At 37.7% G+C, this 18,949-nt stretch overlaps 1 protein-coding gene across 2 annotated transcripts in view; it reads left to right on the forward strand.

Annotated features, from left to right (window-relative positions):
* NUP133 (nucleoporin 133) overlaps nucleotides 1-18,949 on the forward strand; it is a 62,173-nt gene that overhangs the window by 26,532 nt on the left and 16,692 nt on the right. For both annotated transcript variants that reach the window (XR_007355729.2, XM_048843896.2), the window contains exons 13-20: nucleotides 2,262-2,425; nucleotides 4,001-4,095; nucleotides 4,190-4,414; nucleotides 5,531-5,653; nucleotides 9,124-9,223; nucleotides 14,878-15,129; nucleotides 16,470-16,603; nucleotides 17,842-18,000. Coding sequence is in view for 1 of the 2 variants with exons in the window: in XM_048843896.2 (XP_048699853.1) it covers nucleotides 2,262-2,425; nucleotides 4,001-4,095; nucleotides 4,190-4,414; nucleotides 5,531-5,653; nucleotides 9,124-9,223; nucleotides 14,878-15,129; nucleotides 16,470-16,603; nucleotides 17,842-18,000 (1,252 nt within the window). In the remaining variant the exon portion in view is untranslated. The remainder of the gene's footprint in view (nucleotides 1-2,261; nucleotides 2,426-4,000; nucleotides 4,096-4,189; nucleotides 4,415-5,530; nucleotides 5,654-9,123; nucleotides 9,224-14,877; nucleotides 15,130-16,469; nucleotides 16,604-17,841; nucleotides 18,001-18,949) is intronic.

The raw sequence follows: 18,949 nt of genomic DNA on the forward strand, positions 1-18,949 counted from the left end.
ATTAGTCTGGGAAGAGAGGAATCTTTGAGCTCCATTCTTGGTGTAGAAAGTTGCAACCAGAGAGGTGAATGGGGGAATTGATTTGTGACAGCAGGTTGAGCAAGGGTATTAGTAAGAGAACAAGAGACAGAATGGAAGCTGTGATGAGGGAAACCGAGTGAAAGTGAGACATTATTTGGAGAAAGATGATATTGGATCAAATGGTACCAGATATGAGAAGGAATGGATAACCTGAGCCATGGTAGGTGACACCTAAACGAATACGTTGCCTCAGTTTTTAATAAGGATAATGAGGAATTTGGGAGTAGAGGCAAGGTGGATAATGGAAACAAGGATATGAAAGTAGAAATGACTACATCCGACATGAAAGTCAAACTCAAACAGCTTAATGGGACCAAATCAGGGGCCCCAAATAATCTCCATCCAAGAATGTTAAAGGAACTGGCACATGAAATTGCAAACCCAGTGGCAAGGCTTTTTAGTGAATCCTTAAACTTGGTGGTTGTACCCTATGACTGGAGAATTGCTAATATAGTACCTATTTTTAAGAAAGTGGGGGAAAGGTGATCTGGGAAACTGCAGGTCTGTTAGTCTTACCTCAGTAATATGCAAGGTCTTGGAACAAATGTTGAAAGAGAAAGTAGTTAATTATATAGAGATAAATGGTATTTGTGATAAAATACAACATGGTTTTACGAAAGTTGAATTTTGCCAGACCAGCCTGATCTCTTTCTTTGAGAAGATAACTGATTTTTTAGACAAAGGAAATGCAGTAGATCTAATCTACCTGGATATCAGTAAGACATTTGATACAATTCCAAATGGTAAATTATTAAATTGGAGAAGATGGGATAAATATGAGAATTGAAAGGTGGACGAGTAACTGGTTAAAGGGGAGACTACAATGGGTCATATTGAAAGGTGAACTGTTAGTCTGGAGGGAGGTTGCTAGTGGAATTCCCCAGGGATCGATCTTGGGACCAATCTTATTTAACGTTTTTTTATTAATGACCTTGGCACAAAAAGAGGGAGTGTGTTAATAAAATTTGCCGATGACACAAAGATGGGAGGTATTGCCAACATGAAGGAGGACTGGAATATCATACAAGAAGATCTGGAGGACCTTGAAAACAAGAGTAATAGAAATGGGATGAAATTTAATAGTGCAAAGTAATGCACTTAGGAGCTAACAAGAATTTTTGCTATAAGCTGGGGACATATCAGTTGGAAGCAACAGAGGAGGAGAAAGACTTGGGTGTATTGTTTGATCATAGGATGACTATGAGCTGCCAATGGGATGCAGCCATGAAAAAGGCGAATGCAATCCTAGTATGCATCAGGGGAGGTATTTCCAGTAGAGAGAGGAAAATGTTATTGCCATTATACGAGGCACTAGTGAGACCCCATCTGGAATACTGTGTGAAATTCTGGTCTCCCATGTTTAAGAAAGACGAATTCGAACTGGAACAGGTGCAGAGAAGGGCTTCTAGGATAAGAGGAATGGAAACCCTACTTATGAGAGGAGACTCAAGGAGCTTGACTTGTTTAGCCTAGCCAAATGAAGGCTGAGGGGAGATGTGATTGCTGTCTCTAAGTATATCAGAGGGGTAAATGCCAGGGAGGGAGAGGAGTTATTAAAGTTAAGTGTTGCTGTTGACACAAGAACAAATGGATATAAACTGGCCATTAACAAGTTTAGGCTTGAAATTAGACCAAGATTTCTAACCATCATAAGAGTGAAATTCCGGAATCGCCTTCTAAGGGGAGCAGTGAGGGCAAAAAACCTCACTGGCTTCAGGATTGAGCTTGATAAATGTCTGGAGGAGATGGTATGATGAGAGTGCCTACAATGTCATGTGGACCATCTGCAACTGATAGTAGCCCCCAATAGCAAGCCAAGAGGAGCATTTGACACATACATTTTTTTTAATTAAAAAATTGTGTGGACTGCTCCTGTTAGCTTGGCTACTGGAAAGACATTCAGCATGCATAGCTAAACATCAGGGTTTTTTTGGTCAAAAGTGACTGTAAATTACTTTACCCATCAGTAAAATAGATAATACCCCTTTGAAATAGGTAATTATACTGAGATGCTTTTTAAAAACTCAGGTTAAAGGTGGTCAGTACAAACAGTGTTAGCAATTATAACCTACAAATTTCATAAAAAGGATAGTAGAAAACACTGCTAGTTGTGAGAATTTTTAACATTTTGGCCACTTCTGATTAACTTTGTTTTATGCAGCCTTTCTTGTTTATTTCAGAAAAGATGTAATCAGTGCACAGAGCATGGTTGTTGAGCTCTTTCCACCAAATGCAGACCTGGATTCTGATACTGAACTGGATAGAGCTGTAATTCAGATCAGTGTAGACTTAGTGGATGACTACCCTGCATCTGACCCACGATGGGCTGAATCTGTACCAGAAGGTAAGGCTTAATATTATTTGGGGTTTTATATGTGGGAAGTTGTGCACAGTTTTCTGTTAAAAAGTAAATCATAAGGTAAGCCCTATGCTCCATGAAGTGGAGGCAGTTTTTGGGACTTATGGATTACTTAGTATTCAACAACTTGCATTGATTGCACCACTTGGACATTTCTTTCCCTACCCTCACTCCTTCTTCCCAAACTAATCACCAACAACCTCCCCACAATTTTTGCTATGCGCTCTCAAGTGTACTTTCATGGAGGTAAAGAGGCTTTTGCCTTTGACCACTGTGTTTCCACCTAGCAACCTCTACTCTAAATAGCTCCTTTTCACTCCTTTTAGTGCTGATGTTTCTCTAGTAATGCTAAGAAGAGAGGATGGTAGCAGTTGCTGCAGGGGGGAGCTACATGCAAAGGCTAAGTGCCACTTTCTTACCTCCCCAACCCCTGCTGGAGGAATCTAGTGTAGGTGAAGCACTAAAGCAGGCCACCTTGTGATCAGACACTCCTTCCTGAGCAACTACCCATGAGAAGAGACCTTCCTTTATATCTCCCGGCAGCAGTTACCCAGAGCTGAGCATGGACTTTGCTGGAAGTTTTATATGTAGCATGTATGGACAAGTGATGCTTTTTTGCTGTCATTTCTACCTGGCAATCTATAAGAAATTATGAAATATCAAATACTAAATTTTTAAGGATTGATAACATATTGAAAAAAAGGCATTATCTGTATTAATTTCCTGCTAATGCAAAAACTGAAGTTGATTAATCTATAAATACTTGAAAATAAAAATAAAATCCTGATAAGCCTACTCATGATGGAGACTGCAGACGCAACTGTTCTTGTGAGTTTCACATCTTAGCAGTCTTCTGATAATAGAGTATGTAGAAGTTGTGAGAATTCTAAAGCAATAAAAAGGTACAGTGGAGCTCTACTGGGATGTCAAACACACAGATATACCCAAAGAAGCTTCCACTCCACTCACTTGTTCCTTAAAGTCTTTGCTACTTTGTGTCCCAAATATTACCAGGATCCTGGGATTCAAACCCTGAGGGAAAGGAGTGAGCTTGGGCCAACCATATTTAAAACAGCATTACATGGCTACATCTGGGGGTGAAGGAGAGGGAGCAATTTCCTTTTGCTTTGCTAAGCTCATATGTGCATGGAATGTACAATCTGTGCAGTGGTGGAGGTGCTTTAGGTCTTTTATAAACCCTTTAGTCAGGATTCAGATAGTTATCTTCATTTTAATGTTGTCTGTCTTCTGTATTTATATATTTGTTTTATTTATATTACAGAAACTTAGTTTTAGGTTGTGTTTTCAGTCTTTTAATACCAAAACAAGGTGATCTGATTTAAAAAAAAAAAAAAAAAAGTCCAGTCTTTGTGTATTGGTTTTTGTTAGTATCAGATATGTTCTTTTCAAGGGTTTGCTCTTATTCGGTTTTTTTTTGTAATAATTAAAGACAGAAAAGCTGCAAAATGTAAGAGATCTTAAATTCCATCTTGCAATACCATGGACTTTATAAAAAGTGCTCTTAGCTAAAAATCTTGTCTTCTCACACACGCCTTTCAGAAGCAGCTGGTTTCAGCAATACATCCCTTATCCTCCTTCATCAGTTGGAGGATAAGACGAAAGCCCATTCCTTCTTCATTGACTTTCTTCATCAGGTATGGTCCTAAAATTCTGGTGGCATGAACACTTACATTTTTTATATTATATTAATCATTTTTTGCGTATTGCTTAACATTTTTTTAATAAAAGGTTGGCTTATTTGAACGTCTGGGCAGTTTTCCAGTAAGAGGGATGCCAATGACAACTCGATTGTTGCTCTGTGAACATGCAGAAAAGTTATCAGCAGCCATTGTTCTCAAGAACCACCACTCCAGACTGCCAGACTTGGTGAACACTGCTATATTGATTGCTTTAAACAAAAGGGAATGTGATATTCCACAAAGTCTTACCCCTGCAGATGTTTTCTTTAGAGAGGTAAGACGAGGAAGTCTCCTTGATTAATTGGAACCATTTTCATGATGAATTGTTGTGTTGTAAAAACTGAAATACATTCATGTGTAATATAAGACTTTATTCTTCTAAAACAAATTTAACTTTCCGGAATTCTCCTGTTAAGACTTTATCGGTAGCATTTTCTCTCATTTTAAAACATGACTTTTTGCATGCATCTGCGACTAAAATATGAATCCTGACTGACATCCTATGGCTAGAGTAAAACTAATCTGATCTCCAACAAGTTCAGCTATAGGAAGGATGAAAAGACTGCCATGTTTTCCCTTCTCATCAGAGAATTGTATCCTAGGATTGCCATGTTACAGGAGAGCACTGAAGGACACTAATGCCTTCTAGCTAGGCCTCTTTCTCATAAAGCTTTCTCATGTCCTCATCTCTTCATTCCCTTCTTGGAATGAGTTGTAACCACTCAGTGCCTTTTACTATAATATATTGCTCTCTCTGATGCAGTATGTCTAATCCAATTAATCAATTACATTTTTAAGGCAGACATTCCAGTTGTACTACATTCTGGTTGTGTCCAGTTTACATTGATTTCCTCTTTCATCTTAACAATGTGCAATAAAATGTTTAGATTTAGTTTTAGATGAATTATGTACAGAGTATTAATAACTAGTGACTGACTGATTTCTCCCTAGGAGAAGTGAAAAGTGGTGTCAGCAGTGGAGAAAATAGGAATTGTGATATCTGATTGAAACAATTGTCTGTGTTGTCTATTATCCTTTTCCTGACAGTAGTCAGTACCACATGTTTCAGAGGAAGGCACAAGGAGCCCCATAATGGACAATGATGGAAAAACCTGCACATATGGGAAGTTTCTTCCTAACCCAATTGTTTTGTGTCAAGAAGTGAGAGGGCCTATAACCCTTAAAAAAAACAAACCAAAACTCAGCTAAAATAACTGGATGTTTTCAATATCCATATAAATGTTAAATACTTTTTTGTATTCCGGTAGGCTGTTTAATCAAGGTCCTGTTAATATTTCTGTTTTCATAGATAGGAATCATTTGGCTCTCACACATCACCTGATAATGGGTAGGCTTGTGTTCAGTACAAATATTTTTGTATGTTTTACAGGTATCCCAGATAGATACGATCTTTGAATGCTTATTAGATCACGAGGAGCAAATCTTGAAGGATACACCAATTGAATCCATTGAATGGGCCCAGATAGTTGTCGATGTGAATAACATCATAAAGGTATCAAATTACATTGATTAAGGGAAACACTCAAGAAAAAAACCAAGACCAGAATTTAGCAAGTTGAGTCCAACCCTACTTTCTGAGTATTAGTAAGCAAGGAAAAGTTGTCAAGAATGCAGTATTGTTTTATAAAAACAGGAAAGAGAAATAAAGAAAACATAAGAATTATTTCTAAATATAAAATTATAGAAATGTAGGACTGTAAGGGACCTTGAGAAGTCATCAAGTCCAACCCACTGCTCTGAGGCAGGATCAAGTAAACGTAGACCACTGCTGATAAGTGTTTGTGCAACTTGTTTTAAAAACTTCCAATGATGGGGATTGCACAGACTCCCTTGGAAGCCTATTCCAGACCTTAACTACCCTTATAGTTGGAAAGTTTTTGCTAACATCTAACCTAAATCTCCCTTGCTGCAGATTAAGCCCATTACTTCTTAGCCTTCCTTAAATGGACCTGGAGAACAATTGATCAGTCATTTATAACAGCCCTTAACATATTTGAAGACTATTATCAGGTGTCGTTTTCCCCCTCCCCAGTCTTTTCTCAAGATTAAACTTGCCCATTTTTAAAAATATTTCCTCATAGGTCAGGTTTTCTAAACCTTTTATCATTTTTTGTTGCTCTCCTCTGGGGCCTCTTAAATTTGTCCACATCTTCCCTGGAGAGGGGCGCCCAGAACTGGCCACAGTACTCCAGCTGAGGCCAGTGCTGAGCACCACGAAGGCTGGATAGAGCCGGACAGTTACCTTCCGTGTCATGTGGACAACATTCTGTTAATATACCTCAAATGATATTAGCCTTTTTTGCAACTGCATTACATTGTTATCTTATACTGAATTTGTGATCCGCTGTTAACCCCCAGATCCTTTTCAGCAGTGCTATCCTCCTTACCAGTTATTATCCATTTTGTAATTGTGCATTTGATTTTTCTTTCCTAAGTGAAGTAATTGTATGTCAGTTTTCCCATGTGATTAATAAGAAAAAGGACTTGCAATGTTGAAAACAAAATCAATAAAGAAGGCATATCTGGACAGGAAACTTCAAGAAATACTTTGACTTTGCAAATCTAATTTTACGTTTGTCCTTTATGTAGGCTACATAAATATCAAATGCCATGTGCAAGACTATCAAGGTATTAATAAACAATGTATAATGTAGGATTTTATTATATGGATATTACTAATAGAATCATGTAAACTTCTGGACCTGCTCAGTCTATAGTAGAAATTAATAAGCTGCAAGAGTTAAGAAAACAAAACAAACCCCAGTGCCATATATGGAACCCTTTTTAACAAGGCTTTTACTTCAGCCAGCCCAAATATTGGAAGAGCAGAGTGGAAGGATAGGGTAAAAAGTACAGAAAACTGTAATTTGCATTTCTTGGCTGAACAAAAACCATGGAATATGTATTAGTTGTTTAATAACAAATGAGTACTACTGATATTAAAATAAGTTAGATGGTTTCATGGTAGAGTTAGATTGTTTCATGTATAGTACAGGAATCATTTGTGGTTGTGGATTCAGTCACGGGAAATCCTTGACTACTGCTCAATAGAGTAACCTGGGTAGTTCTCATAGACAAGATGGCCAAATAAAAGAACTAGCCATTAATTAATATGAAAGTGCACAAAACAAGTTTTAAGAAGGATCCGTTAGGTGCCTCATCTTCCTTTCAGTATCCAAGCACAGTGTTAAAAGGAAATACGTAGGGAAATTCACAAACAGGGAAAAATAAAACTCACCAGTTGCCTGTCTCACTCCTTATGCATTCTGTAGTAGTTTATACAAATACAGTAGTATTTCTCTCAACAAGAGGGACAAAACACTTACTGAATATGACCTTGTTAGTGGCAGTATCACAAAAAAGGGAAAATATCCAAAACAGCTTAATCCACATTTAATCCATCCCGCAATGCCAACACAAGGCATACTCAGTCTGACTACTTTACATAAAGTTAATGTCCATCATCTGTTTAACAATATGACTTTTTGTCTCCGCTTCTAGAAGTGTCATACTAGATAAAAGCTTTCTGAACTTTCTGGGCTGGCATGGATATATTCCAGAAATATAGGATCACATTCCAAGATATTGTCAGAACAGAGTAACACAACTGTAGCGAACCATATGTGATTTTGGCCTGTAGTGTTATCTTGAGATCCAATTTCTCTCAGAATTCTGGCAGAAACCAAGTGCTTAGGTAGCTCAAGCCCCAGAAAATCAGAGGCACTGACCTCAATAATGTGTCAAATCACCCACTTTGGCCTTCTTTCTCCCTGCTAAGTCCCAGGAGTCTAATCTTGGATTTGTTCTCTTTGTTATGATGGGCCTGATGACCTGATTCAGTCTCAGTTCCCTTTTGTTCCACTACATCTGTCCTGCCCAATTACTAGAGCTCAAACATTTTTCCTGATTTATTTCACCCCAGTTTGTCCCTTTGACAGAGCTTTGTGTAAAGGTGTACTTCTGTATTGATCAGTTTCACTTCTTCCTGGTCTCATGAACAAGCACATGATATCAGGCACTCAAGCACTGTTGCGGAAGAGCTTATAATGCACATACTTCTCCAGGCATTTGAAGAGTCTGCTTAACAGTAAGAGCAACTCATGAATTGTTGCTGTTTCAGTACGTGGGCTTGGAAAGTCTCTCCTTTCCCAAACTCCTGCAGGGAGGCAGAAAGGAAAGTAATGAAAAGCATGGTCATGTTGGTTTAACCACCTCTTTACCTTACAATGGATCCAGAAGAAAGGTGGAAGGAGATGCACTTAGGCTCACGATCACCACCAGATCTTTTAATGGAGCTGAAGGAGGTTGGATGCCTCCACAGACGTAGAGGTGGCAAGATGAACCCCTTCACAGAGCTGGGAAGCACCGAAATTAGTGTAAAATAGTAATGGGGGGGCCCCTCCATTTGCTGGTGGAACCCTTAATAGTCTCTAGAAGCTAGCATGGAGGTGGGAGTCTTGTGGGGGATGGCCACCTTTACTTTGCATCCTTTTAGCAGGAAGGAGATGATGAAGTGATGGCCATGAACTGCAGCGGTGCACAGGAGCAGGAAGAAAGACCAGTAAAGACCAGGGGTATATAGTTGGCCACATCCTCTGAGCTCAGGAGGCAGCTGAAGTACTGGGGTGGGATTGAGGGTACATGGTGACTGTCCCTCTTGAACTACTTGTCATGGGAACCTTAAAAGTAGCAGGATGGCTAGCAGCCTGGGGGAGACTATTGATAGCAGATGTGCATGATAGAGAACTTACAGCTCCTGCGCATGTACATTAATGCTCCTTGCTAGGCCTCTGCATACTCTTCTGCTGTTTGTGAGTTGTATGCAGCAGTAGAGGGTGAAAAAAAATTAACATGGGAAAAACGTGATTGAAAGAGAAAATGTGGCAGGAGTGCTTAAGCAAGTATACTTCTCAAGTTTGTAAAATTGACCGGATTTTAAGGTGTCCATTTAATGTTGTACAGGATGTGCTACAAGCTGCCAGCCAGTATCGCCAGTCTAGAGCCTCTTTATATAAAACAGGAGAGCTCCCGGAAAGAGAACCTGAATATGTTCCATGGACAGGTGAGAATAGTGAAAATGTTAGGCAAATTAATATCGGTTTTAAAACATTAGCAAATACTGTTCATGTGTTTCAGAAGATTTGACCGTATCCTCTGAAGTCTTTGCTTTAGCTCGAACTGTGAAATTAAACTGGACAGTGCTGTTATGCTCTCTTCTAAGCTTGTATGTAGATATGCATATGGATAGTAGAACCTAATGGTTTAGTTTGTGGATGGGTGGTTGGTTTCTCCATTACTGATGATATTCCTTTAAGCTCGTTGCACTGGATACTGAGAATCTGGCTACAAAACAAAGGTGCCAAAAGTTGAGAGGCAGAACTAATCTTTGTTTTCAGGGTATCCTGATTCCAGATGACAAGATCATGATTTTTTTGTCTAACTTTTAAAATGAAGCATATCTTACTCTGTTTAAAACAGGTGGATAGAGTTCAAGGCCCCCTGTCAAGAGTAAAAAACTGACAGTTGCTCACTTTGCTTCTTTGTTGAGTAAAGTAAACATTTTAACGTTTTTCTTCCAGCCTTTGTCCAAATGGACCCCTCTTACGGTATGCATATGCCTCATGTACCCAAAATCAAAATCTTCTGAACAGCAACGTTCGTTGGTGTTATGTCTATGTCCTGCATGTCATGGTGACCCCCATGTCTAAGGGCACATGTAGATCAGATTGGCTTTGATCACCTCTGTTCCCACTTGCCACCTGTGGCAGCAAGACCAGGGTAGATTTGATTTAAATCACTAGTCAGGACGACTCGATTTAATCATGGATTTCTACATAAAAGTTCATTCTTGTTAGTTGTTACAACCTTAATACATATTCTTCACAACTCGGAGATAGATGTAGGTTTCGTGTTTAGAAGGTACACGGTATACATTTTTAAAGTGATATATTTTGAAAACTTTTCAAATTAGTTTTACAGCTATATCAGAAAATGAATGATTGTTTGGTTATTTCATTTACCAAAGGTAATTGAAGCAGATATTTATGAAGTTCACCTCCCAATGACTATCTCCAATTCAACAGGTTAATCATTAATATTTGGAGGATTTTCTTGCCATGCTGTATTAGGAGGAGAACATCACCAAATAGACATTTAAATTGTTTTATTTAACTAAAACAACAACGTTACGCATTCTGGATTTTTTTTCTTCAACAGCAAACATAATATTTTAACAAAACATATGAATTTTTGAATTTAAACATTCAAGTTTTTTTAAAATCAGGTTTGTTTTTGTTAATTGTTTTAAACTAAAATAGTTAAATAGTTTTTTTAAAAAAACACAAACTTTTAAAGAACAACTACCATTTTTTGCTGTTAACAAGCATGTTATCTCTGGAGACACAAATCCACAGTTTGAGAACTGCAAAACTAAGCATCTCTGATGTTATCTTCTAGACTGAGTATTGAGTCTCATTGGGTGGGTAGATTATTTAGGTTAATCTTTCTATAGAGAAGTCCCTGGAACCCCATAAGATTGGGTCCTTAATCCATGAACTATTGGAACTCATTTACAAAACATTACATGAATATATTGTCTCATACTATAGAATTAGAATTTATAATCCCTATTCCATGATGAGATATCTTTGAGCTATAATGTATCTTAATTAAAACTATCTTTAGATAGGTTTTTTCCCTCAAAAAGCATTTTATCAAAAAAATTGATTTAAAAAAAATTCAGTTTTTTTTTAATCATTGATTTTTATCCACCCTGACTTATCTCTGTGGTGTCTGCTGCACTCTGCGTCATAGTGCCTTTTCTTCTAAACTGATAATTAAGGTAGTTAGTCTAGTTAGTTTTTAAAGTGATATTGCTCTGTATGCAGATCCTTCTCCATCAGAACCACTTCTCTGCAGATACTTAGTTAAAATTCTACGTGTTGGAGCAGTCCACAAGATTCTGAAAATGCTTCTCAAACTCCAAAAAGGGATGCTCTTCCCAGGGATACCCATCGTTCAGCATTCCTTGGGGTATGGATACTCCCATTACCAGTATCAAGAAAAGGGCATCAACCCTTTCAGCTCCTCTCAACACTCCAAACCTATTTCAGCACTGGCTGCATGCTTGGTGCCAAAGCTCTGTCTCACTTATGTTATACCAATAAAATAAAAACCAGCAGGATCTTATTAAAGGGGAAAAGGCAAAATGCCACATTTATTGTGAATACAGAAAGAATCATAGTAAGCAGTTAGTTATAGCTATAACATTCCATTCAATTTCATATTTATTCACACATTCATTCATACACACACACACAAGTTCTGCAAGGTTGTTATCATAGATACCAGCCTTAGAGTTGCTCATGCCAAGCCACTGGCCAGGTAGCCTGGACACGAGGAGGGAGCAGGGCCTTGTCAGATGCACATCTGACGCTCCTGGAAGTTGGTTTGCAGAATCAGACCCCAAAGTTCTCATTTTCTAGAGTCCATTTTTATAGGAATTTCTTCCTATGCCAGTCTATGGGAATTGCTTCATCATGCTGTTGCTGAATCAATCAGCAGATGGCACATTCCTGATGGCTCCGTGCTGCAAGATGTTATCTTATTCTTCGGCTCTCCCATCCTTGAGGATGTTGGGTGGATTCCAGTCTGCCCTCTGGGGGTCGTCTGGTTGTTTCCACTTGATGCCTTCTTCAGCCAATTGACACTGGATTCTTAGGCTGGCACCTCCCTGATCATTCATTTATTATCCACACCAAGCAGCCATCACGTACATCCTTTATCTCTGTTTTAATCATAGTTGTTAAGAAAGCGAGATGAATACAACAAAAGGGCGAGAAGTCTCTGTGTGCAGTTTCTTGTTGTTACAAAGTATCGCTTTGAGTCTCTCTCTGTGTGAGTAGTTGTTACAAAGTATTGCTTTGAGAACAGACTCTGCCTTACGATGTACTAACACAATTAGCAGCTTGCAAGTTTCACACAGAGAGGGTGAGAAACAGTAAAAATAAGAGACCAAAAACCAAGAGACCTCTTAATTAGTAATACCCTGGAATTTAAACTATAGGAAATCAAATTCATTTGTGATTTTAATACAAAACTTCTTTAATGTGATCCAATATAACGCTTACACCACATCAAGGCAGGGCACATCTGAGCTGCTTTCTAAGGATGGCTCTACTAGCAGTCCTGTTTCCCAGAGAGAACAAAAAAACGAAACAAAGTCATGGGTTTCTGATTCTTGTTAAGTGACCTGAAAAGTCTAATCTCTTCAGACTGCCTAGTGTGAGCAGACTCTTTGCTCCACCCAGCTCCAAGCAAAATCAGGTCCACTCCCACACCAAAACTCATTACTGACAATGACTCCCTGTTGTCATCAGGACCCTTGGTACCAGACCCAACACTGATACAAAAATCTTCAGCAGTACCAGCAGATAGTTCAGCTACAGACCTTGAGACACCAGCACTAGCTTGGTTACCAGTGCTACCAGCACTGACCTTCTCAGTAACAAAAAGAATCAAGCCTTCAACACCAGTATTCTCTATCTCATTAGAGAGAGGTCATAACCATCTGTAGGACAAATATACTCTTCTTCCTCTTCTCCCACCCCTTCTTTCCCGATAGCATCAAGCAAAGACCTTTCTCCAGATGTTCAGATCTCCCTCCTCAACCTGTTCCTTGGCAAACTTCACCTTTGAGCCTCAACACCTACCCAGCTCTATCCATTTGGCTTACCACTTTATTGGGCATTCTGGCACTGCTCTAGGAGCTACTCACACCCTTCCTGCAAATGACCTAGATCACCTTCTCCAGTTTCCCTTACTAGGCCAGTCAGCGAAGCAGGTCTCCAGAGGGAATGAGGGTTGGAGCAATGTGAGGAGGACGCAGAGGAGTAGGAGGAAGATAAGATGAAAATACTCGCTTTAATGTGATGAATGTTGTTACTGTTTAAGCCCTATGCTATGGGAGAGGACATAACATTTATTCTCCTCCTCGTTCTTGCAACCTCTACTGCTCTGATTTCGAAGTCACTTGTTAGTTTGATTCTGTTCTCATGTATATGCTGCTTCTCCAGTAGAAGTGTTTACTTGGCACAGGTTAAAATCCCTGGAAGCCACTGAAGATTTGTTTGTCAGGGCACCCATTGATGCAGCTGAATTAGCATTGGCATGGATAGTAACTCTGGGAAATAATTTGCTGCTGAAGGCCTCTGTGTGTTGGAGTGTGCTACACTGATGCATGCAGAAACTTGTGACAAACAGTTTGGTAGACTAAAACTTGACAACCACTGTCCTGTAATAGTTAGAGCTGTTTGCAGTGCCTCATAACAGTTTCAGAATATTTTCTGATCTTTATACTTTTTAAAATTAAATTATTAAAATAAAACAGGTCCAAAAAATCCCAATATACACTTGTTTTCATTTTTTTTTCTGATTGAATTTTTTCCTATTGCTCACCAAATCTCTTGTAATCAGTTATAAATTTAGTATGTGTCAATGTCAGCATGTCAGTCTATATTTATGGTATGTAAATTGGTTGATTACTTAAAAGCAAAATTGCTTAGTTGTACTTGGTTTATATTGTATGAATGGCATAACAAGTTAGGGGCTCAGAGTTAACCTGTGGATAAAATGGGAAGGTTAGAATTAATGCTTCGTATTAATAATGTAAAAGAAAAATGGGAATATTTTAATATATTTTTTCTCCATATTTTCTGTTTCCCCGCTGGTATTTGAGTCACACCAGCAGCGGTGTACATAGCCATCACAGCTCTAAATAAGACATTTCCAGCCTCCAGTCCCTCTTCCGCTCAAACAGGTTCCTAGCTACGTCTCACAGAAGCTTATGCACCTCCTATTCCATCTGCTCTGGCCTTCCAGTACATTCCTGCTTTGCTGACAAGAACTGGAGTAAAAGATTCCCCATTCACTTTCCTTCTAGATCTGTGGAAGGACTCCCCCTGCTATTTGTTGACCTTTGGATAGTTCTCAAGAAGCGTTAGCCAGATCCAGTTGTATTCCCCCAGCTCTATGGAAATGTCCCAAGAAAAAGTTCCTTCCCTAGCTCATAAGTGCACACTACTTCCCTACTGCTTAGTTCTGTCTCAGGATCACAGGGAGGGGAGGAACACCACCTCTGCCACTGCTCTCTTACTTTCTTTTGCTCCTTTGGGATCTTGACATTGTGCATAATTTAAAAACAAATTAATATAGAAATTCAGAAATTATATGATTTATACCAATGAAAAATAGTGAAAAAGCAGCAGCCAGCTGAACTAAGACATCAGCAGCTCTGTTTTTGTTATGTTCCCTTTAAACACCCTCTGGGGAATTGTGTACATGTGGGTTCCCAGAGTACTGTACCAGTGTGATAATGTCTCATGCTTGTCTGGTTCACGTGCAGGCACTGACAGAAGCACAAAGAAAACACTGAAAATGTGAAAGACACTACAATCTTTTAGATAATGTAATATGAGGTGCTATTTGTAACACTAGTATGTGTTTTAAAAAAATGAGATAAAAAGGTAGTTTGTAAGTAGAGTGTCCCTTTAGTCTTGAAATTAAAAGAAAATTGCTAAGTCTGTATTTTGCATGTGGTGGTATATCTGTCTCTTTAATGCCTATAATTGTGCTCCCTTCATATTATCATACATAAAGTCACAAGCTAATTATAGAATCTAATGTTTTTTAATGTTCACTGTTTTTTGTCTTTCCAAGCATCTAATGGTCCAGCTGGCATACGAACAGCAATAGTACGTCAGCATGGAATTATTCTGAAGGTTGTTTATCGTCAAGTGGACAGTAACCTCCGTAGCATTGTGGCTGAACAGTTGGTGGCTCTGCTAGATTGCTTTCTAGATGGCTTTGTTTCTCAGCTTAAATCTGTGGACCGGCCTGCTGATCAAGATAGATACAATAATCTGGAAATGGAATATGTTCAGAAAAGATCGGAACTTTTGTCTCCTCTTCGTAAGTGCTGATCTCTTTTCTTTAGTCTAAGGATTAGCCATTCATCTAGGAAACAATGCATGGAATGTTTGGATCCAAGCAAATACAGAAAGTTAAAAAAAAAAAAAAAAGTTCCATATCAAGAGTAAAATGCCATTTCTGTGCAGCATATTAGTTGTTGGTTTGTTTGTACCATTTATGGGGAATTAGATGTAGAAATAGATTGAAGAAAATTGAATTCTTATTGTAATGATCCTAAATCAAACCTATGTAGCAGACAGAAGTCTCCTTCCTGAATTGTAAATTCAGTGCATTCTTTCCAATTATTTATTGCATAGCCTGATGCCAGGAACTTGATATGACTTGACAGTGTCGGATGAAAATAGCTTTAAAATATATTTCTAAGTAAGCCTACTTTGTTGCCACTAGCCATAAGTTTGTTTGAATATTTATCAAACATTTATCTAGCAGCATAAATATTATAATTGTATAATGGTAATTGTGTATGATTTTAATAATCATAGCTTAACTTGTCATTGATGTAGCCAAAATATTTTGGGTTGAATAATGTCATCTTGGAAACAGTGCTCCCTTATAATAGGTAGCATAACATTTGGTAAGTTTATGAACCTGATGTTTTTTAAGGCTTAAAATGAATTAAATTAATAGAACAGTTGAATATTAAATCAATCAGCTTTTAAAATTATCATCAGGGAAGTCTTTGAAAATTCTGTTCTAAGTAAAGAAATTGCATGTGTTAGTATTTTTATACTAACATACATATATTCTGGTAGCATATAAATATGTACAAGCTCTGTAGCATTGTATTCAGTTTAAAGCTTTAATTTCCTTAGCAGCACAGTGATGGCCCTCATTTTTCTTGACTTTCATTGTATCAAAATAGAAGTGACCAATAACGTATTGTGTATATTAATCTAGTAGTCCTTATAATTGTTCTGTACATCGACAAAATGTCTTGTCTTGTTACTTTCTCACTTGTGGTGATGCCTGATTATGAACTGTAAATATTTATGAGAGCAAAGAATTTCAAATGTGAAAATGGGAGTGGTGTGCTTACTTTCAGAGGTAGCTGGGTGCCTAACAGGCCTTTGTGGCTCTGAAAATCTCCCTGGATTTATTGTGCTACTTACTGTATATATGATACGTTTATGCATGTTTACATAGGCACGCATATCAGTTGTGGTTTGAAAGCTCAAATGAATGCATACTTGATATACAGCTATTTTTCTATTGCAGAGATTTTGAATTATTTTTATTATTGTGGTCCAAGACAACATGCATCCTCTTACAGACAAAGACGAGTGTGTTTGATTGACTTGTTTCTTTTTTGGCTTCCCTAGTTTCCCTAGGACAGTACCAGCTGGCAGCTGCTTTAGCAGAGAAGTACTGTGACTTCGATATCTTGGTACAAATGTGTGAGCAGACTGATAATCAGGCCAGACTACAACGTTATATGACACAGTTTGCAGATCAGGTAACTTTTTTTCTCACTCATTTAGACATTTGTTCTGCATTAAAATGGGATATAAATCATTGCCAACAAAATACTGATGGTAATTTTAGGCTTTCAAAATCCAGTTAATAGACCTTTGATATCTTAGGTTTTTATATTTAAAAAATTATTTTCCTGTTCTTTTGATTCTCCATTCTGAGTGGTACAAAAGTAAAAGTAATCTTGCTGAACAAAAAGATTGTATCTAGAAATGGGATTTTCACTTGTTTAGTATGTGGTGTCCCTCTTCAGATATCCTGTTAGCTTCAGGATATGAATTTAAATAGGAGATTCAGTAGTCAGTTTAGTTACTAACAATTTTTATCTCCTTTTTTCTATTTTTAGTCATTTTCTTTTGAGTCACTTTGGCAATACAGTAAAATGTTTTAAATTGTTTGACTCACCTGTACTACATAACATATGTTCAATCCTAATCTATTTCTAAGTCTTGCAAGTATATGCACAAGGTAAAGTTACTTGTTGTGTTCTGGAAGTCTTCTGTCTTTGCAAGTGTGTGAGAGACTTCCACTATCATGCATCTAATTTAAAGTCTTATAGTAAGGTGATTCTTTACAGTGGTCTTATATATCACATCGAAAAGATACAAACAAAAGAATCCTTTTGTTTTTATTATAACTGTTGAGTTAGAAATAATTTGGTCAAAATATAGTAAAACGCTGTGTGTGGTAATCATAAGCAATGTGTACACAGTTTGTTGAAATTTGAGAATTAATAGATCACAGTCTTGAATGCATTTTATGGACAATGATTCTGCATGTGAGAATAATTCATAACAAGGGGCAAGTTCTCCACTCAGATCCCTATGGCAGACTTCCAAAGTAAAATTCTACTTTCCCTGCCTAATCAGTTTGCTTATTGATGGCAATGAACTTTCCAGAAGTAAAGAACAAAGATGTAATCTGTAACAACTAAAGTTCATACTAAGGATGTTCCTACTGAGACAAAAATATTGAGCTGCTTATAGTTTAAAATATGTAGAGAGAATGGTGTAGATCCTCTTCCATAGACACTTATATTTTTGATCAAAACACTAGCTTTTTCACTGGGATTTTGTTAAACACTTTTCCCTCTGGTTTTGTTGAGCAGGTAAATCCACGTTCTAACCACCTGTGGTCTGTATAGCATTTGTGTTGAAACTAAATTGGACACAAAAACTGACATCAGTTTTTAACATGTGTTCGTGCTCCTGTAATCTTTAGAATTTTTCAGATTTCCTGTTTCGTTGGTACTTAGAAAAAGGAAAGCGAGGAAAGCTGTTATCTCAGCCTATTGCTCAGCATGGACAGCTGGCTAGTTTCTTGCAAGCTCATGAGCATCTCAGCTGGTTACATGAAATCAATAGTCAAGATTTGGAAAAGGTAGGATTTCAGTTAATTTTATATGAGAAGTGTTTGTTTTAAAACTAACAATTTGTTGAATACACATACAAGTGTAAGGGTGTACTAGTCACAACTCTTTGATGTCACTAACTAATATTTTGGATCAAGGAAGCTTTTATTAGAATAACACCCTTCACACCTTCAATTAAGGTAAAAGCGTTCACAATTAATATTTCCAAACGCTGTCAATAAGTCTTCCAGCAAAACCAGGGAAACCCTAAGTTGACATTCTTGATATTTTAAAAGGTGGTAAATCTTTTTTTAAATCATCCTTTCCAACTTTTTTATACATTGTAAAGAAACAAAAAAAGTCACTAGTCCAATTTTTAAAATTATTTACAAGTTACCTTTAAATGATGAGCATGAGTAATGTGCATATAGGTTTTGAAACTGGCTTCTTCTATATTCGGGTTGATTTCTGTGATCTTCGAAATTTTGATCTTTATTGCCCAGTTCGTTGACAAATTTTCCTCCCCCTACTTCTCACTGTTCTCTTCCTTGTCTCCTCCCACCCATTTTTCTTGATTCATGGGCCCACTTCCCTTCATCCACCCCCTGAGTAGAACTCCATGGTGCTAGTTTGTTTTCCCAGCCATTAACCAGAAACTATTAATTTCAACCCATGTGTACATTTCTTGTATAAAATATGGAATAACATATCCCCCACCCATGCATTGTAGAGCTGTAATATGAGTTTCAATGACTCTGTAAAACAAAGGAGCTAAAAATCGTCAATATATGCTGAGTTAATAGAGATTTGTAGCAGTGGGAGTTAAATTACTTTGTTTTCTTCTGGGTAGAATATGAACATAACATGTTAATATTTTTTGGAAAATACAACTGACATCCTATTCACATGGACTGAAACTTTTCTTTTCAAAGGAATAGATGAGCAGAGAACCCAGAAAAGAACTGAAAGTGTTAGACT

This window comes from Caretta caretta, chromosome 3 (genome assembly GCF_965140235.1).
Source record: "Caretta caretta isolate rCarCar2 chromosome 3, rCarCar1.hap1, whole genome shotgun sequence".
In the NCBI taxonomy this organism is placed as follows: Eukaryota; Metazoa; Chordata; order Testudines; family Cheloniidae; genus Caretta; species Caretta caretta.